The 22422-nt window shown below is 34.6% G+C and overlaps 2 protein-coding genes across 4 annotated transcripts in view; one reads left to right on the top strand and one right to left on the bottom strand.

Annotated features, from left to right (window-relative positions):
* Positions 1–10974, top strand: part of LOC119829411 (serine/threonine-protein kinase 3) — a 22197-nt gene extending 11223 nt beyond the window's left edge. For all 3 annotated transcript variants that reach the window (XM_038351893.1, XM_038351892.1, XM_038351891.1), the window contains exons 2-11: positions 3286–3388; positions 5511–5669; positions 5931–6158; positions 6482–6690; positions 7061–7170; positions 7562–7677; positions 8041–8206; positions 8405–8609; positions 8957–9026; positions 10777–10974. In XM_038351893.1, coding sequence (XP_038207821.1) covers positions 3286–3388; positions 5511–5669; positions 5931–6158; positions 6482–6690; positions 7061–7170; positions 7562–7677; positions 8041–8206; positions 8405–8609; positions 8957–9026; positions 10777–10935 — 1525 coding nt within the window. In that variant the 3' untranslated portion in view covers positions 10936–10974. The remainder of the gene's footprint in view (positions 1–3285; positions 3389–5510; positions 5670–5930; positions 6159–6481; positions 6691–7060; positions 7171–7561; positions 7678–8040; positions 8207–8404; positions 8610–8956; positions 9027–10776) is intronic.
* A 3698-nt stretch (positions 10975–14672) lies between these two features.
* Positions 14673–17345, bottom strand: LOC119829421. Its single transcript, XM_038351908.1, has 4 exons — positions 17125–17345; positions 16726–16816; positions 16034–16273; positions 14673–15836 (listed from the first exon to the last, which is right to left on the bottom strand). The coding sequence occupies exons 1-4, from the start codon at positions 17197–17199 to the stop codon at positions 15793–15795; spliced, it is 450 nt and encodes a 149-aa protein (XP_038207836.1). The 5' UTR covers positions 17200–17345; the 3' UTR covers positions 14673–15792.
* Between the last annotated feature and the right edge of the window lie 5077 nt (positions 17346–22422).

Genomic DNA, 22422 nt, shown 5'->3' with positions numbered 1-22422 from the left:
TAAAATCATCATTGTCTACATCACTATAATCTCTCAAACGTTTACGATGTATTGAATCGTCCGAAGACATTACCGCGGGCATAGGATGCAAACCAAACAATTCGCCACCCGATTCTTCGTTGTAAACAACGCCAGCAGGTCCAGTCGTACACGCACTATCAGACATTTTCACCCGACGTTAAGCGACAGAGTAAACAACACGTACAGCTCGCGCGGCTGGCGCCGAGCGACTCTAGTATTTTCTTGTGTTTGGTTTTACGCGAGTATTATACATTTAGAAATTAAAAACTTTTTGTGAACTACCTCCACCTATCAACTGCGGAGAAATAGGTGGAGGTAGTTCACAAACAACAATTTTTGTATGACCTTCAAGACATATAACATCTCAGTCTCCCCGTGACCACGCTCGCTGTAAAGTGTTCGAAACGTCGGGTTAATAATATAATGAATAAATCGCGTTAAAAATCCGTTAAAAAGTTTTTAATATAACACTGTCTAGATTTAGTTTGACTAATTGGCGTTGATCGCCATTGAATAAGGACAAACACTTGGGTTACGTTGAGATAGCTATACAAATAACATTAGCGCAATAGCTATGGGTATTATTCATTCTATATTTAGCTGTAATATATGATAATAAAAAAAACGCATATTTTTTTAAAGAGAATTTATCTTAGAAAAGTCATCTGAACTTTTCTAGCAGGAGACAAAAAGATCCGACGTCCAAGTGAACAAATCTAATTGATGACCAATTAGATCCATATTAGCATGGTGTTATTACAATACATAGAGATCTATTTAAATATCCCTCCCGCTTCTGATCTCGAGAATGTATCAGTGTATGACTATATAAAGAAACTAAAATGTGCCGCCGCATTCCTCGCGCGCAGATGTGCGATGCACGTGTCTCAAATTGCTACATCTTTACTTACTATTTCATTTTTCAAGCGTTCTAAAGCTCGCATTGTTTTTACTCAGCCTGATCGATGCAGCGCTGTTTTGCTGCTGGATCGGAGTGGACATTCAACGATTCAACTTTTGTTGTACAATTTAGTTGTTTTCAATGTATCAGAGTTTGTGGCATAACTGCGGAGATAGTCACGTTTCCACGTTTAGGCGTTTTCCATTCTCGTTTACTATTACTAGATGCTTCACGTCATCGGGATTTTGCTCATTTATCCTTAATTAAGATTATTATTGTGCAATTCAGTACGAAGTACCTATATTTTATGGACATTACTTTAAACCGCATGTAAACCGCGCACATAAGCGCTTCATTAACTTTCAAAATTTCAAGTAGGTGCAGTTGCTCAGATTTTTATAAACCATAAATCTCATAAAACACCACGACTTTTTAACTAAAATCTCGTTTATAGAATGTGATCAAATCGTTTACAGCACAGCAGAATTGCTTCCGACGACCCCTCATAAAATCCGTACAGGAGCTTCGTAACCATTCGGCAGTTTAATGGACTTCACTTGAAAGTTCAATAACGCAAATATTACCAGAATAGTGGTCGATACAAAGCGTAGAGCGTTGAAGTTGGAAATTTTGACGCCGTCTCAGGAAATTTCTACCCGCGTGTTGTTATTTGGAGTAGATTTCATTATCACACACAAAAGTAATTACGAGGATTTGCGGTTATATTTATACACAAACAAATACAATCACCCATACAAGGAATCAAGTAAAAGGTGTCAAGTAATGTTTTATTTGTTTTCTTGTATGTGTAATTGTATTTGTTTACATATAAAAGTCACTGTCGAATTGTAAACACAACACAGTTAGATAGAGAAAATTATGCCTTTAGTTTCGACACATTGCAATCTCGCTAGTTAAATTATAATCTAACTATTTAATTCTCAATTTTACGGCGACATACACTAATATTATAAATGCGAAAGTTTATAAGGATGTGTGTGTGTTTGTTACTCTTTCACGCAAAAACTATGGAACTGATTGCAATGAAAGAATGAAAGAAACATTTATATGACTCCACAGAATTACAATTAAAAAAAAAACAATACAATAATGAACACAAAACATCACAATAAAAAAGCTTATACAAGAAAACAATTAAACAATGAAATTTGGTACGTAGATAGCTGGACAATTGAATAACATATAGGCAACTTTTTATCCCGATATTCCTACGGTATATGGACTTACGCGGGTGTAACCGCGGGGCGCAGCTAGTTTGTCATATAATTTGAAAACGGTACTTAAAAGCGTTGTGACTGTTTGCATAATGTTTTGTGCTGAGTTTTATCTGTAACCGTATACTCCCACATACTATTTCTAACACTAAAAACTTTAAAAATATTCCATGAGTTATATATCTTTAAATCTACTATATAAAAATAAGTCGGGTTTTCCTTCCTGACGCTATAACTCCAGAACGCACGAACCGATTTCCACGGTTTTGCATTCGTTGGAAAGGTCTTGGGCGTCATGAGGTTTATAGCAAAGAAAATTCCGGAAAAATTTCAACAGAAAAGCGGGAAAAACGAAGCCATCTGGTGGCGAAACGGAGTTCGCGGGGTTTGCTAGTGTATTATATAATTAACATATACAACGTAATAGGTAGCAACTGAACAAAGATAATATCTCTGCCTGGAGTGGTAGTATACATTGACGTGCGTCGGTCACTAAAATCGTAATAAAACCCCAGTTATTAATAACCCCCGGCGTGAACCATCACGCGGCACTGCCCCAAAGCGTTATGTCAACGTTACACGCAGGTCACTGACTTATTACTTCACAACATTTGATATATCACCCTTTAAAGTGTAGCCGAATGTTTGTGCCGTTGAACTACAATCGTGTGCCCTTTAACCTACCTCTATATAATCATGGTATGTTCAAAGGATTTTTTTCAATGAGTTTTTGTTATTTTTTGTATGCATGAACACGGTTATTTGATTGAAATATGTAATACTAGCTAGCGTGATGGTCATTTATTTAAAAACGGATCTTTTTTAATAGATACTTTTGTATATGATATAATAGGTTACCTCATTTGTGTCCCAATATATTAGCGTAAGTATACAATATAGCAGTATTCGTAGATTCTAATATTTTATTTAAATCGCAGGTCCTCCTTTTAGGCCCATAGATCCCGGGGGTGGTTACAGCTCATTTGAAGATAATTGTTCTAGAATTTAGATAAAGCTTATTTAATTTTATAGGTATTGCATATGTACAAAACATATTTCTTTAGGACTAGTAACTAGAGATCGTCATAGAGAGGCTTTAAATCTTATGAATTCTTTTCTTTATTTCAGTGAGTTAAAGAAGTTATCGGAGGAGAGTCTCACGCGGCAACCGGAGGAGGTTTTTGACATCATATGCAAGCTCGGAGAGGGTTCCTATGGCAGTGTATATAAGGTCATTATTAATATGGTATTTATTACACATTAAAGACTTATTGTGAGTTACAGTTATTTATTATATAACAGTTTTTAACGTACACATAATGATTTGGCGGCCAAAAAATCACCATCATCACTATCGATACATACTACATAGTATAGAGCAAAGTCGCTTCCCGCGTCTGTATGTGTGCTTAGATCTATAAAACTGCATCAACGATTTTGATGGCGTTTTTTTAAGAGATAGATAGATTCAAGAGAAAGGTTTATATGTATAATAATATCTATTAAACTGCTCCGCATTTAATGCGTGCACAGCCGCGGGCAAAAGCTACTATAATGTTATTGTTTTAATGTCATATTCTATGCATCGTATAATACTAAAAAGCTCAAACTTGCTCTGTTCCTGGAAGAGTATCCGAATTCGATCTCCCAAAAGTCGAAACAAAACATAAACAAATCAATTTAATAGATCACCAACAAACTACTTTGGATTGGATATCTGTTGTGTCGGATTTATTACGTACTGCGTCTAAACTGAAACTCTTTTAGTCTCCCTTCTTCTTGTTGTATTTATTTCCACCGGCCGGTCAACAGTCACCACCTTAATTAGCTCGATCCCAAATAAACATTATTTCCTAGTAATTCTCGTACGGCCGGTACGGGTCCAGTGTTCGCATATCTCAGTTAACGATGTCAGTGCTCTTGCGTTTAAAATTACAATGTATGCCAAACGCGTTCCTGAGATGTCCTGATTTACCTACACCTAGATGTGTGTTATATTCGCTTCAAATCTATATCCGTTGAGAGGTTTTTGCACTTGCACGACCTACTACTACGGTTACTTTCATCTCATTTAATTTGTAATTGGTCACGTCAAATTAAACATACTATGACTATACTATTTGGCGCTTAAAGAAAACTGTAGAATCTGCAATAATGAGGCATATTATAAAGGTATTAAAACGGTATACAAGTTGAGCCCTGCCGCTAGGTCATCCCTTGAACTTGGCTATATTCAGGATTAGAATACTTGAACTTGCTTTATAAAGGCTCGTTCGAGTTGCAGACGGTGAAGACATGGTAAATGGCAAATAAAGGTAGCGAATAATTAATATGATATTGAAAAAATATTAACATTTTCCTATAACAACAAAAAAAAATTGCCTTTTCGTTTAATATATTTCAATACATTTTCGTGTCGGTATAAATGGGACGCCTAAAAATTTTGTTGTTTACGGAAAAAGAGATCATCCACAACCAGAACTTGTAGCATTTCCTTATTCCCCTCAGTAAATCACAGCATTGTTCCTCTATGAGCACCGTATCCAGCTCTGTTCCCGTTACAAACCGGTGCGCTTGCGGCACAGTGTCAACAGTAATCTTAGATTGGCTTTGCGATCGATTCCTTTATGCCTTACCCACAATCCCGTTCGCAGAATTGCGTATGAACGTGGGACCGGTTTCAGATGCATTTATAACCTGGTTTGATTTTTATTGTCTAACGTGTTTCCGAACGCAGGGGTTTTCGTTTTGCAAAGGTCGATCGCCGAATCAGGCTTGAATTTTTTTATTTTGATCGGGTTTAATTGTTTTTTTTTTGTGTTTGTAATGGGTTAATCGTTTTGCCGAATTTAATATGTATGAGTTTTTCTTTATCTACACAATATTATAAAAAGAAAACTTGTATTTGTGTACTTTTCTAACAATTTCACCCAAATCTGGACCAATTTAAAAAAAATCTTTTTCCAGAAATTATGTAGAGCATACATAATGTTTCAGTTATCAATGGTAGATAAGGCTAACGAAATCAAAAATTCATTTGCTCAATCTCGCTCGTTCGCTTAAATATCTTTTTGGCAAATAACAAAAATTCAATAAAATTTTTTCGACATTACCCTAACAAATTTTCCGACATTAGCCTAACAAATTTTCCGACATTACTCTAACAAATTTCCGACATTACCCTAACAAAATTTCCGACATTACCCTTACAAATTCTTTCACTTTATTAAGAATATTTTATTATTAGTCAACTCCTACTGACCCTAGTATGGGGTTCAATGCAGCTTCTGTACCTAAATTATGTTTTTTCTTTTGGATCAAATAACATTTTATTATTTTTTCTTAATTTCCAGGCATTACACAAAGAGAGCGAGCAGGTGCTCGCGATCAAGCAGGTGCCGGTGGACACGGACCTGCAGGAGATCATCAAGGAGATCTCCATCATGCAGCAGTGCGACAGTCCATACGTAGTTAAATATTATGGAAGCTATTTTAAGAACACTGATCTCTGGGTGAGGCTTCTTTTTAGTATGAATGTGAAAATTCTGTTTATGCTATCTTATTATCTTTTCCTTAAAATCTATATTAAACAACAGACAGACCTCTAATCTCCGGTACGTATTACTTGTAATGTCTGGTTATCTAGAATTCAGATAACAAATTCAAAGAAATCTTTGTTTTTGTTACATTTTTTCCTGAATTTAGGTTTCTACGAATTGAATATAAAATCCATTTGATATGGACTAGATTCGATTTCACAATGACATGTGCAGATCGTGATGGAGTACTGCGGGGCGGGTTCAGTATCAGATATAATGAGGTTACGGAAGAAAACGTTGTCAGAAGACGAGATAGCGACGATCCTGTGCGACACGCTCAAGGGGCTGGAGTACCTGCACCGGCGGAGGAAGATCCACAGGGACATTAAAGCTGGGAACATATTGCTCAACATGGAGGGTCACGCCAAACTGGCCGACTTCGGCGTCGCGGGACAGTTGACGGTGAGTATGACGGTATTCAGTTTGTTTCGTCTGCAGGGTTGGGGTCAAAATTATTTTTATTTATTAATTAGTAATTCCAAGTAATCAACTTACCTCCTAATTTTTTTTTAATATTTTAGCGCTCTTATTTTTAAAGATGTCTGTGATGATTTCAAGCCAAATTATACATTTAAAAACATTGATACTTGTATTTGCTGGTCTCTTACTATGTCTCCCTTTTTGAGCAGTAAGAGCAAAGAAATCGTCAAATGTCACGTGCCTATATCATTAACATAGACACGTGTCACGTAAACCATTCCTCTCCCCCTTCCCCCCGTCACCAGGACACGATGGCGAAGCGGAACACGGTGATCGGCACGCCGTTCTGGATGGCGCCGGAGGTGATACAGGAGATCGGCTACGACTGCGTGGCGGACATCTGGTCGCTCGGCATCACCGCGCTCGAGATGGCGGAGGGCAAGCCCCCATACGGGGACATACACCCCATGCGGGCCATATTCATGATACCGACCAAGCCGCCCCCCTCCTTTCGGTGAGTGCCGGTTCGGTGTGGAGTGTAGACCACGTAGCGATGGCCATAAAATAAAATAAACACATAGATTTGATAAAGAAAGAACGTTAAATGCCTTGTTTATAAAAGTTTCTAGAAATTGATAAAACATTAGTATGATTGTTTCATTTCCTGATTTATAAATAACTGGCTGACCCGGCAAATGCTGTTCTGCCATTTTTTGTTATACATATAAACCTTCCTCTTGAATCACTGTATCTATTAAAAAAAAAAAAATCCATCAAGATCTGTTGCATATTTTTAAAGATCTAAACATACAGACACACAGACAGCGGAATGGGACTTCGTTTTGTACTATGTAGTGATTAAAAATAACAAAATGAAATTTCAGAGAGCCGGACCAGTGGTCGCCGGAGTTTATAGACTTTGTGAGTCAGTGCCTAGTCAAGAATCCGGAGGAGAGGGCCACCGCTGAGTATTTGTTGACCCACGAGTTTATAGGTCTGTTATGCATATATTCTATTTGATCCTCATACTATTATAAACTTAAAACGGCTCAACGGATCCGAATGAAAGTTTGTACAAAGACAGGGTGTCAAAATCTAATAAAGATAGATATATAAACATTACTGGATAGATTATCTTTACGCTAAGCGCATACTTTTAAAGCGAAACTACTAGTAATCGTTTATGGTAACATACCGTCATAGGTCAAGAGGGAAATGTTCAAATTTTCTAATTCATATTCAAAATGATTTATTGTATATCAAAAATGTTCTACATTAATTATTAATTAATAATCATACTTTTGCATTTATAGTATTATTATTGTACATATACAAAGGATCAAACAAATCCCGCGCGATGTGAAGTCTATCTGTATATATTTCAGGCAATGCGAAACAACCGAGTATCCTCAGCCAAATGATACTGGAGGCGGGCGAAATACGCGAGAGCCAGGCGTACAGGAACGCAATGAACGCGAACAATGCGAAAACGTTCGCTGCGGTAAGCTTCATATGTAGAATACTTGTTTTTAAATTTACCTATTTATTAATTTTTCGTCTATGTAACATCTTTCTATACAAAAAAAAAATACTAAAACGTTCGTAAAAAAGATAAGAATTGTTGCAGGCTTAAGCATATGAAATCAAAAGAGTAGAAGAAATTCGATTGTTGAAGCTAGGCGTTGCTACGCTTTAGTAAAATGACGCGGGCTTTATCGCGCCTCGTGATCAAATTTTTTCCATTCTTTAAAAATTTCTCATTTGTAAAGTATTTAAATGCTATGAAACTAATATTAAACACTGTTATGCTTTCACACCTAGTCTAGTATGATTAGTATAACGTTGTGTGTATGTGTGTGTGCAGGGCGGGGGCTGCGGGGGCGGCGGGGGCGGCGCGGGGGAGCTGTACAGCGCGGACACGCTGAAGCAGGCGGGCACGCTGGTGCCGGCGCGCGACGGCTCGGCCGAGCTGGCGGCCGGCCTCGCCACCATGGTCATCAACGAGCCGCACGACCTCGCCACCATGAAGCGTGAGTTATATTACTTGTATAGGTTACGTCCCACGATGGGTGAAAAAAATTTCAAAATCGGTCCAACAGTTTTTTGTTACACAATACAAGAATACGTACGAAAAACACAAATGTTGACTTTTATAATATTGGTGTATACAATTACAAAATACTTTTTATTGAATAAACAATATAAACAAACACCGCATCGCATCGCAGGTCACGACACGGACCCGATGGACACGCACAAGCCGCGCTACCGGCCGCTGTTCCTGGAGCACTTCGAGCAGAAGGAGGCGGGCGGGCGCGCGCCGCCCGCGCCCCCCGCGCCCCTCGCGCCCCCCGCGCCCCCCGCCGCGCCCGCGCCGCCCGCGCCCCGCGCGCCCCCCGCCAACGGCACCCGCCCCGCGCCCGACACGCTCAGGTCAACACCCTCACATATTTCTACACCCGCCCCCCCGGTCTTTTTTGTTCATCTTGTGGTAAACGATCACCACCGCCCATAACCCACCGCCCCACTGCATTTGAGGAAGTAGGGCATTTGTAAATGCGTTACCTGCAATTTACCGATAAAGAATGGTAAAGAGTAACGATGAAATGAGCCAAAAAAATAAAAATTTAAAAGCACGAAAAAAACGAGGTACACAAACCTGTTCGTTGGCCACTCACGTGACAGCCACGACTCCCCCTGTGTGCTACGTCACGTGGCAAGTATAGACACGATGTACGAAGTAGCACGCCCGTAACGCCGTGTGTGGTGTGTGTGCGCAGCTCGGCGGTGGCGGAGCTGGCGGGCGGCGCGAGCGTGGGCGCGCTCATCGAGTCGGGCAACTTCGAATTCGTAAGTCAACTGCACGTCGTCTGTCTCGCGCACACGCCGCTCCTCGCGCCCCGTGAGTCCGCGCACGCGCACACACACACACACACACGTACATACACGGGCACACACACACGTACTTAAACTCGTGCAAAATATTGAATATCAGTTTGACAATAAACCCACACACCCAAAAAAGAAGCACACACGCGATCAGCAGCTCGACACACATCGCACATAGATCACACTCGACTTAACAAAAATAATACAACAATAAACTCACGCTCATGCAGATAAATTACAGCAAAAGTTAATGAAAGAGCAAATTATTTTAATCAAAATACTAAACCGCCGTAAATTTTTTATAACCATATCAAATTTATGGGACCTCATGGCAGGCAACAGATTTCAAATAAAAAAGGTTCACCTACTAAAAAGTTATTAGCTAACAAACTACAGTCTTATTTTTCTAAGTTTATTTTAAATTCAATATCCACTGTACAACAAACAATCTAAATACTATACACACATATATACTCACATACTTCAGTATGTATCTACACATAAGTATATACATATAGACAATATTACACCATTACACTAAAAGCGCATTTTTATATATAGATACACGGATGCAAACTCAGATATTTTTCATGTTTATTTTTTTATTTAATTCTTGTTATTAATATTTTTAACATACATGTAATATTTAAAGATAACTGCATTTATTATATACCACAAAATAATTTGTATATGTATGTATATATACTTTATTTTATTATAATATTTAATTGATTAAATGCTTACTTTGATGTTGTGACTAAATCATCTAACACACGAATATAAATTTGAAATAGATACAAAGTTTTTTTATATATATTTTTATATTAGGTACTTACGGGGCGTTCTGCGTAACTTATTTATTATCCCACTTTCATAATACAAAACTTTGTTTTCCAAACGTTACGTTAGTTTGTTAATAACTTAGTTATAGATAAATTTCAACATATGTATGGTATACGAAATGTATTGTGACAATGGGATATGGCAATAAACTGAATAAAATGTTTGATAAAACTGTTTTTAGATATTCTCTTGATTTGATTTCTTTTGTATATGTGTTTATAATTTGTTCATACGTAATTATACTTGCGAATAAAAAAATAAAACAGTTTTATTGATGAATCTTGCTAAAAGCTAATGAAAGCTATTGTAATTTCCATAAAATGTAATTGAGTAGGATTACATTGGTATTTCTATACACATTTAAGATAGCTAAAGAATTAATTATTTTCCTTTCATTATTCTTAAATTTGAAAGCTTAGATAGAATTAGCTTCAAGTATTTACTAATGACTAAGATGTTTTTAAAGACAATATGTTATAGACATACCTTTGCTACTATGATGTAATTTTAGTGATACAATAGCTTCACTTTGATACATTTAGCATTCATTTTGCATTGCTCTTGTTCATTTAATTTGATTCTTCAGTTCATAGTTCAACGTTTTAATAAGTGTACAGACTGTTGGTCAAATTGGCTTGACAGAAAAAAGTTTCTATGGCCCCTACTTAATTTAAAGTCGTTCATAAAATTTGCATGAAATCATGATGAAACATGCCTTCAGTGGATAAATTTTGTAAAGATATCAATTCAAATGAACGCTTTCATCAATTAATGGAGCACTCGGTGAAACGAACTGTTTGTTTTTTTTATTTTTTTTTATCAATGATGAATGTAAATAACGTGTGTGCGGCTTGTGTGCGGCGCGCAGCTGTCGTACCTGTCGGAGGGCGAGCTGGAGGCGCTGCAGGCGCGGCTGGACGTGGAGATGGAGGCGGAGATCGAGCGCCTGCACGCCGCCTACGAGCGCAAGCGCCGCCCCATCCTCGACGCCATCTCGCTCAAGCGCAAGCGCCAGCAGAACTTCTAGCGGCCCCCCCGCGCCCCGCCCCCGCTGCGCTAGCCCCGCCCCCGCCCTCGCTCCGCCCATACGGGCTTCCCGCAGGAGCGACGCACGATTCCAAACGTGCTTTACACCAAGCCGATCATGTGAAAGCTCCTACGCCACCCACGTATAGACAGACGAAACACTTCACTGTAAAATCGCTTAGTATCAATTCAGATGAAACTTCAGATCGAACTAGTCACGTGACTATCCTCGCCCCGCCCATTTTCGAATTGACTAATATTGCCGAAATTCCACCAGAACTAGCGATTCCGTTGGATTTGACCAACCTGGCTATATGTGTCCCGTGCCCCTCTTTTGACCCATTTCCTAATCCCACTTTTGTCCCACATCATCCTCCTATAGCCGATCCCATTTTTCCTTCGCCGAATTCATTCTGTTCCGTGCATTCGACGCGCTCACACGTCTGTCCTATACATAAGCGTTAATTGCGTGTGTGATTTAATTAATATAAAATAATGAATTATCTTCGTTATGCAAATACGCATTCAAGATTCTTTTTTTATATAATTTATAACATACAATGATACAAATTGAATTAATGCATATTGTAATGATTATATGAATTGATAAGTATAGTATTGTCGATACTCTAACGGTCACAAAGAAGCACGCGGCGCGGTGTGCACGCGTTAGTGAGATAAGTGAATGTGTCGGTGCTTTTCGTGTGTGAAGGTGCCAAATAGCGAAGTGAGCCTTCGTTCCTAAATCGTACCTTAACTTTGATGCATTTCAAAATTTACCAAAAAGGCCAAATTTTTTCAATTTTCTATCGGCCAAATGCATTTTATTTTTTCATCTCGCGCAGGGGGATGGATCTCCCTTAGTATTAATAATTGATGTAGTGTAAGTTGTTATTATAGAGTAGACTTTTGAATTGTAAGGACGCTGAAACATATCCTCGTAGTGTCGGCCTCGTCCGCTAGATGGCGCTCATCGTAAGTATTCAATTGTTGAAGGGTGGAATATTCGATAGAATCAATATGAATTGGAAGCGCTAAAAATTAAAGAATATCAACCTATTTTAATAGGCCTAAAATTGCAGATAACACTATAACTCATACTTCCTCTATCGATACTTGATTTAGATAAAAATGTAAAATAAAAATTCACACTTCAACAAGTTCCACCGCTAACACTCAAGGTATGTACGTAACGGTAACGTAATCATTTCGTATCCAATTGTGAGTTAGCCGAGGTGCTAGAGCAGTCGCGTAGCTGGCAACACTTAGCGAGCGCCATCTTGCGGCGCTCAGTGTATTTTCTATTTCTAGTTCGACTCGGAGTCGTCGTGCGGCCGGAAGGAAAATATACGAATGTGTAGCATATTATAGACATGACAATATTATTGTAGATAGATACGGATTCAGTTTATTTTGTTTTGTTTTCGGTTCTGTATGTTAGTTGATTAGTTCCTTTTGTTTGGATCTCAATGTCGTCTCGCAGGTGGTTGGGGTGACAGCGTTGTGTTGTGTTGCCTGATGTACCTTGTTTCGGCGATTTTTGGTTATATTTGTTTCTTTTTTGTCATGATGAAGTTATTTCTACTCAAACAATTAATAATAATGAATAATAATTTACTTATTTTTAAAAAGTCCGAAAGAATTAATTGAAAAGTAACTCATGAAATCAAGCTCAAAGTAATATCATTCAAGACTAAAAATGAATGAAAAGAATTATAAAACTCGGTAACGCTGCTATCCCAAACACAACATATTATAATTAGATTATATGACTTCGGTAGTGGGTTGTGAGATTCAGAATTTATTGAAATGTAAAATTTATATGCAGTTGACACGATTTTTTGCTATAGGCCACAGATTTTTAGCAATATGCTGTAATATAAAAAATATATATAATGATCGCGTTGTAGCGTAGGGTCTTTTAATAGAACTTAACATTTTTTTATAAAAAAGATAAATAATAGCTTGATAGTACATTGTTGGATGAGTTCTGTTGAAATTAACTTAAAGTTGATTTTCCAATGATCAAATTATCTAGATAAGAATAAATATTCTGTCCCACTCATTTGTTTTTAAAAATACGAGATGATATAAATTTATCCTTCTAAAAGCTTTATTTGAATATTGGAAAATCGATTTTGTATGTTTGACCAAATGGTAGACATTATAAAATTAACATCTACTTTGTACAAGTGTAGGTGGATAGCTTTTGTATTGATACAAATATACATTTTTGTATGTCAAGTTATCTAACTTGATAATAAATATCATAGATTTATACGAAAAAAAAATTACAATGAGTTTTCAATATTGCCATATTGCGTATTACTTTTTTATAATGATTTTTTTATTATTTTTTTTTTATACAGATCATAAGGCTATCCACAAACACAACGCCTTTCTTCTAAATAGTTAAATGATTATAAAATTATTAAGATAAAAACGTTTAGAAGTGCCATTAAGTGTAAAATATTCATAGTATTTTCGTACTTTGAACGAGAGTAGTAGTTTTAGAGAGAGTTTATCTTCTGTACGCTGGGGTTTCATTCGGTGCCATTCGCGAGTAACACAAATTATATTTTTTAATGTGAAACCTTTTTTTGTGATCACTTTTTGACGAAACTTTGCATTTTAAATGGAATCTGATTATTTTTAATACGGATTTTGTGACAAATATTGGCCTACGATGATAGTATTTTTTCTATAAATTTGAACAGGGTAACGTTTGGAATGGCTGGAAGCTCATTGGTTTCGCTTTTCTCTTATTGTTTCAGTGCAATGGCAACATTGTAATTTATACAACTACATATAACATATGTGTTTTTCCCGTTGTGGAATTTTAAGTGTGACTAGCGCCATTGCAAATATTTCAATTAATTAATAGATACAATAATTACTTTCTCATTAGTACAAATTATTTAAAATATGTTATATATTGTAATGACATGTTGCAATATTGCTGGGAACAGTTTCAGGCCTATAACTAATATTTTGTTCCTTATACTTTTGTAATTACAATTATCACGTATAAAATTAGACAATGGGAAAAACAGAGTTGTTAAATGAACAATATATATATCAGTATTGTTGAGTGCGTACATAAGAGTTTCTTGTTGAGATATGGTGATGTAATCTTATTATGAGGCAACTGTTTTTACTTTTTCATATAAAAAATATTAAAGAGAAAACAAGATATATGGATCTGCTGTACTCAATTTGTATTGATGAATTCGGTTGATATTGTTCGAATACAAGTTGTCTCATATAAGATAGGACTGATTGTTCACGTAGTGTGTTATAGCTGCAGTATATTTTTGGACAAACCACTCACTGATTAAAGAAAATTATTAAAACGATGTATTTTATTTTTGGACCGTTTATTAAAAATCATTGAATAAAATTCGAATACATTGTTAACTTAATGTCTGCAATTCATATTGATTTTCTCACATATTGCAAATTCTTTACCATACACAAATGAAAAATATTTAAGGATTGTATATAAAAAACGAAATAAAAAAAGTAAAAAAAACAATAAGTATATTTACATGGTTTGCACATTTTTTATAGTATACAAAAACATGCAAGTTGAATTGATAAAACCTTCAAATAATTTAAAATAATAACAACGACTTAAAGAGTTCAGAGATAAAATTCCTTAATCTAGTATCTAGTTAATAGTAACGTTTAAATATAATTTCCATATTTACAAACAAAACGTAATAAATGCTAATTTAGAGTTCAATAATAAAAATGCAAGTTGAAATCTCACTAAACCATAAATTAAAATTTTTAAAAGTCGTAAATTTACTTAACAAAAATTAAAATTCGATGTGGACATATTTTTCAAAACTTAGCAACATCTTCAACAATGATGCATATTTAATGCGATTAATATAAATATCTAGAATATTGTACAAAATAATGGAAAAGACAATAACCAATTAAAAACAAACATTTATGCATTGTATTACACCAATAAGTATGAATAGAAAAATAATATCGAATCTAATATAAGTACTTAATAAACCTGTTCAGTTGAGTAAAAAGAATTAAAAAGAAAATTCAAAATTATTCAGCAGTTATATATTTGTGGTACGGTCTAAGTTTTGAAAAATCGACCCTTAGAACACCTAAATATAATTCTCGATTACACTAGATTTGGTACATCACAGAAGTAGGGGAAAGGCGTCACTTCATGAGGTAGATACATTTCATGTACAATCATTGTTCGTGATTGATATCAAATAAAATTGTAAGTGGTAATAAAATTTGGCCATTTATTTTCAATATTTGGATGTTTACTAACCATATCACATTAATATAAATAAGTAATTATCATTAAAAAATATTGCGTGCTCTTGAAATGAAAACAAAGAAGCCAAATTATTGATATAACTCATAGTTTATAAAAAATATCTTCACATAGATGGCTATATAAAACATGATTTAAAACACGAGAAAGGTAAACTCATGAAGTGAACATTTTAGAATACAAACTACAAAACGTGTCTAACACTATAATAATATCACTTGATTAATACTTAATTTCAAAAAGAGATCATAGTAATGTGAAGTCTATTCAAGATAGGAATGTCTAAGATCTATACACTAAACGAGCGAATGACAACTTTACAGACAGTTATATATTTACTCTATTATTTGTCTACAGTCAATATCATTAATTAAACTATGGTTTTATTACCTAACTTTATAAATTGCTGGTTTTACACCAATTTTAAAGCTCGGAATGCTCATAAATCTCAATATATAATTACAGCTAGCAAATGGAATGTAACCTGTCTTCGCTCGTGATTATCAACAAGTAACAATTTAAAATAAAAAATAACAGCCAATACTAGTGTCTGAGTATCATCTGACAGTACAGAAAGCTGTCCAGCACTGGAACAAGAGAAAAACAAAAATTAAAAAACACTTGGTTAAAAATACTATTACATAGGTATATTTTAATGGTGGAAAATTAAAGGACATCATTTTCCTTAATATGTTTAACAGAAATAATGATATTAAAGTAGCCACAAATGTATATCCAAACGGAAAACAAGTACTTAAAGCAATGCAAAGACAAGTATACTCACAGTACTGCGCCACACTGATCAACAGCTCGTACACTTGCCAAGTCCCTTTGCCCTTTATAATGATCTCGCACACAAACACATACACCACGCGAGAGGTCTCGAACAGCGAGTCCAGTAGCAGCCACACTGTGATATTGCGGCCCGTGTTCAGGGTAGCACTGCGGTTCATCACTATGAGACTGTTGAGAAACCCAATGGCGCCTGTTATCAGCATCATGCCACTGATGAAGTAGTGGATTGCTGGAATGTTAAGGATTAATTCGTTGAGAATTTATATTGCTAAAGGCATGTATAAAACTAAGTGAATGAGTCAAACAGATTATATAAACTGAGATTGTCTGTTTTGTTGTGAATAGATATTTTTAAGTTACGTTTGCCGTTCGCAAAGCTCTACTCACTAATTAAACTTGTTAAGTATGAGTTATGCTATTTTATTATGTAAGTAATAAGAGAAACCTGTATGTTGATTGTCACATAATTTATGAATTATGAGAAAATCTGATATCAACATGTCAAGCCAATTGCTTATGGGAATGTAAGGAAATCAGAATATTATCTATATCTTCCACACATCAAAAAGAACAGCTGTATCTAATACATATGATCTAACAATCAATGGAATGGTAAACATAAAAGTGCTGCTATAATTATTTATGCTACAATAATTACTTGTTTCTATTAATACATCTTACCCTTATCTGTATGATCTAATGATTCTAAGTAGAAGAGTTCTGGATTGAGGAGACGCAGAAGGGCCATTACAAAAGCTGTGGCCGAAGATATCTGGAATTTCATTAATTAATTGTATTATTGTAAATTCCATTATTGATATAACATACTATTTCTAATGCAAGACAATAATATTGCATGAAATAAGACGAGGATAAGTAGTTAGTTACGGGGTACAGTAAACATTATCATAAATAAATATTTAATATTTATTCATTATATTTATTTATAGTATGTACTTAATGCAATATAAAATGTAAAGCGATCTATCAAATATAGAATCACGGTACTATTTTTCCATATTCGTGTTTTACATTTCATTTGAAGGGTAGTTCTAATTAAAGTAAAATATAAATCCATACCGAAAATACCGCAGCGACTACGCGTATGTACACTTTTAAATCAATCAACGGCATTGTTTTCGACTGTGTAGACATCGATATCCTAAAAATGTTTATACAATATCTATTCCGTCAGCTTTTCAAATGTAATAATTGACCTCAGGTAAAGTATTGAAATATTTTTCTGAGTTCAAAATCAATAAAAATTCCGTATTTACGCGCTCACACAACAATCACAGATATCAAATTCTAATGAAAACAAAATGAATGTCAATGTCACTATTCCTATTACAACACATTTTTACGCAACCTGTTTAGGATCGATCTCACATAGCACAAATTTTTAATCAATATGGTATAGATAAAAAACTAATATTATTTTATTTATTCGTAAAATTAAAAATGGCAAAAATATCTTACATCACGTGAAAATAAAAAGAACAAATTTTTAATGTATTATAGTTGATAATGTTTGTAATTCTAGATGGCGTTCAATTAAATTTTAAACAGGTACAGATTTTATATCCACTCAACAATAGAGGGCTCTATGTTCCTAAATTTATGATTGAGATATGTTTTAGTGATACATAGTTTATTATATAAATTCTTTCGGAAGGGTTTGTAATGTAAGAATGACAAACAAGACTAACAATTGCCGCAAACAGAATACTTTTATATGCTAGAAGCGTGAAAAATTTCGTTTGAAATGTTGATTTTTCATATCGTAAAAATTATTATCGGTAAACCTCTTCCTTCAAAATGGATAATATGGGCACAGATTATATATTTTTATAGTAGTAATATAGGTATTTATTTAGGGTCATTTTTCTGTTGCTATTTACATCATCCTGTTTCGAAAATATACCGTAGGTAAGCGTATAAGGTTTTTAAAGAGTGGGAAATATTTTATTGAAAAAAAAAACACTTTTGTGAACACGTCCTTAATTAAACAAGCCTAGCCTAGCCTTTGCATTAAACTACGACCCATTTAAGGGCTTAGTATCTCTTACAGCCTCTACGCAAAGGCTGTTAGAGATGCATATATGCAGGAGCATAACATCGACCATAGGAATATGTATATAATAGGGCCAATGCAAAAAAAAGAATAATATGTTTACTATGTTTTTTCCTGTAATGTCACACATGAATATTATTTTCGGAGTCAGTCGTCCTTTTACTATAATGGTTTTTTATTATGATTAAAATATAAAAAAAATAATAAATGAAGCCGACTGCCGAACATTACGCCCGATTTCGTTTTTATAACGCAAAACAGATTTCACGAATGTTAACAGTACAATCAGCGGTTAATAGTCATTTTTTAATTGAAGTAATTCTCTTTTACAATACTTTAAATTCAAAAGTCATAGATTCGTTCCGGCCGTCCGCGACTCCTCATCTAACCCCGATAATGCTTTGTTACCATCGTAAAATAACAATTAAAACTTAAAATTTCTCCTCACGCCTGTCAACAAGATCCCTTGAAATTTATTTGCATATGGAATTACTGTTGTGCTATATACAGCATTTAAATCGCTAAGGTTCAAATTATTTCAAATTCATGCAGAAATTTGTTATACGATATAAATAGAACATACATTTTAAAGTTTCAGAAAGTACGATTTCAATTTTATTTTATTCATAAACTGTTTTATTTAAAAAGACAATTGGAGTTCCCTTTGTCTACACTAATATTATAAAGAGGATATTTCGTATTTTTGTGTGTTTTTAGCGTTTCCATGTACAATTCACTGGACCGATTTCAAAAATTCTTGCACTATTAGAAAGGTGCAACTTCACTGAGTGACAGGCCACGTACCACGGGCGAAGCTGGAGTGAACAGCTAGTTAGAAATTAACAACTTTTCAGTTCATTCAGACGTAGTCATAATCTGATGATGAAGTCTCAAGGAATTCAAGGAAAAGTGGCCGAGAGTCTAGGCGTTGCTACGAATTGGTAAAAGGCGCGGGTTCGAATCCCGCCTCGAAATAATTTTTTTTCTGTTCTTTCTAAATTTCTGATTTATAAAGCATTTGAATGCTGTAAGACTAACAAACGATTTCCGAACGAGCTGTGAAATATTTTCAACTAAAATTTGAGTCACTTCCCGGTTTCTGTTTGAACTAAAATGTTACATCCCTTCATATTGAGTTTAGATACAATACATTAATAATTGACTTAGGAGGTGATCAATTTGAAATAAAATCTAGCTAGAAAGGTATGTTAAACGTACTGAATAATTTAAATAAATGCGTGGGTAGCGCTTGTATTAACTATATTAATGTTTGTTTATATTTTGATTTTAATATACATAATCTATTACAAATATATCTGTTTAATAGAAGTAAAATAAAACTTTCTAATTATTAGCAAATAATGCGAGGGCACTTAATCCTCGCTCGTATTGCATAATTGCGAATGGAAATCATTAAATCCCATTCACCAGACTCAATTGGATAAATTCAATTAAAGGGAGTGTTGCCCGCTGTAAATTCCACGCAATTGTCCCGGTTCTTGCTAATTTTTAATTTATGATTTGGTTACATATGTGATATTTATGATTACATTTATGGATATTTCATCAATGTAATAAATTTAATATAGAACATAAACTGGATATAGGAGTAAATCGTTCGATTTGCTTTTGCAATTTTGTTAAAGTGTGAGGTTTTTTTCAAAGATTTACTGACTAAATAGCAAGTCAAACTTTTACATTAATCTTATTTCATTTTCGGGGCTAGATATATGTTAAAAAAGATTTTAAGTTTTTATAACAAAAGCTTCGGGCAGGCGCATTTTTGAAGGTTTATGTCTATGTTTAATATATGTCATATTTTGTATTATTTTATTAGTTGTGCATTGTCTATGGATTTTACATTGTGAATTACATAAAAAGAATTGCATACATTATAAAGACGCAAACAGCACACACGTACAGTGTATTTAAATAGTTTGCTAAATTTAATTGAATTACAACTCAATTATTGTGGTCATGCCATTTGCATTAACGAAATAATCGAGACTGTCTTGCACAACCATTTTAATTATATTATTTTGTCATCGCACAGACAAACATACTGCACTTGCTTCTTGTTTTTATTGACCATTCGGTGAGCAGTGGTCACTGGTCACTCTATTAGATTATCGGAATCATGAATATAGACCTTGGGGTCAGAAATAAGAACACAATGACAAGGGTAGGATTAATTGTTGAGCAATAAAACGGTATGGTCAGTGATACTCTGCGATACTGTGATAATAGAGTTGTGTGGGGACGGTTGCGCTTTCGTACTTGCTTATATAGCGTTAACATGTGCAGTACTATGTAATATTTAATTATGAGACTTTATACACAATAAATGAATTCGAATATTTAATTATATCCAATGTTTACGGATGGTCGGATAAACATACACTTATCAATTATATAAATAGATATAATAAGACTTTTAATAATTATCATATTTTTGTAAGTTCTATAATATTAATACAGGAGAATCAATGTACACAAAAACATTTCAATGATTGCGTTATAATAAACACATCGTAACAAATTTGCACGATAAAATAAATACATAGAATAAAGTATCAATGCACTAGAGCGTGCTATAAGTGCTCCGGTCAGCGAGTTCCAATATCAATACTGCTTTTAATATTATAATAATATCAATATAATGGTCGCCGCATTCAAAATGTTTGTGCGCATAACTCACAAGAGCGATGGGGCGAATATATTGGTAATCTGTATCTGTACTGTTTCAAAAAATATATGTATAAGAGCATCTTAATTTTTACGAATTTTGCTGAACTTCGAATAAATAGCTTATTGAGTAGGTCTTTGGCAAATGTTAGGGCTGGGGCGAAATCATTTTTCAATTTAGTAAGCCGTTCATGACATATAAGTTTTCAAATTTCCGTTAGAGTCAAGTGCTCCCTCCCCTTCACAGACTAAACTGTCACATCAGTTATACTTGTATGTATCGAAGTTAGAAGAAAACTACCATAGTTACAATAATATACAATAGTCGTAAACTTGTAAAGCTCTCAGAGTTTTATTATTCTTTTATTCTATCAATTGTTTATTTCGAAGAATTCCGTGGATATGTCGATAGATGGCGCTAGACGTAGTCCTTCCTAACAGAGTATGCAGAACACCTAAGGAACCCTGAACTGTATGTATCCCGGCACTCACTTGACCGGAATATTAATCTTTATCTCTTAAAAGAGTTATTCACAAATCACAGATTATAAATAGGTATATAAACTCTTACATTGTCGAGTCAATCTTACCATAAGTTGTAATTAGATTAATTTCATTGATTCACTAGTTATCTTATAATCAATAACTAATATAACAGGGGTCGAATATCTCATTAAAATAACAATATTTGACAATTACGAGCGCACGCGTGTTACAACTCTTCCTCATAGATGACTGTCGATTTTGATGATCGATTGTAATCGATCAACTATTTATTCGATTTTCGCAATTGAATTATCAATTTTATAACTTACATGCATCTGTTGAGATACATATTTTTAACTACATAGTTATTGCGTCTTCATTAAAAAAGGTTCATTATTATTCAGAGGGCAGGTGGCATGCTCATAGGAATTAGAAAAATAGTTACAAAGTGAATGAGTTGTCTAGATTTTCCTTTTAAATATCTTAGAGACTGCGAGTAATCATTAAAACTGTGTATGTAATCTTTACACGAAAATAGTGTGGACGAAAGAGTATGGAATGTAGTAGTACACTTAGATATCTATACTGATATTATGAAGCTTGTTTGATTGAAAGTGCTTATCTCCGTGGTCCGATTTGAAAAATGATTTCTGTGCTAATTAGCCCATTTATTGAGGAAGGCTACAGGGTATATATGTACATATGTAAATATGTATGGGGGGGGAACCGCTAGTATTAATTACAGAGAAGGAGTGCATAATAATAAGCTATTTAAAAAGAAACATAATGTATTAAAATAACGTTTAATTTAAAAAAAAAACGTTTGCACATTCATGTCAATACTTATTTTCTTTAACGCTAGTACCTTATATATATATATATATATATATAATTCTCGTGTCTCAATGTTAATTCCCATACGAAATGGCCGGACCAATTCTAATGAAATTTTGTGTGTATATCGGGTAGACATGAGAATCGGACAACATATATTTTAAACCGTTAAATGATAAGAGTAAGGCAGAACAGCGATTGCCGGGTCAGCTAATTATTATATAAATAGATTTTCTAAAATAATCATAAGTACATCTTACAGTTTACATAGAAATACAAATTTGGTCACTGCTCCCGGC

Source organism: Zerene cesonia, chromosome 10, assembly GCF_012273895.1.
Source record: "Zerene cesonia ecotype Mississippi chromosome 10, Zerene_cesonia_1.1, whole genome shotgun sequence".
Classification (NCBI taxonomy): domain Eukaryota; kingdom Metazoa; phylum Arthropoda; class Insecta; order Lepidoptera; family Pieridae; genus Zerene; species Zerene cesonia.
This window is presented reverse-complemented; position numbering and strand designations above follow the sequence as displayed.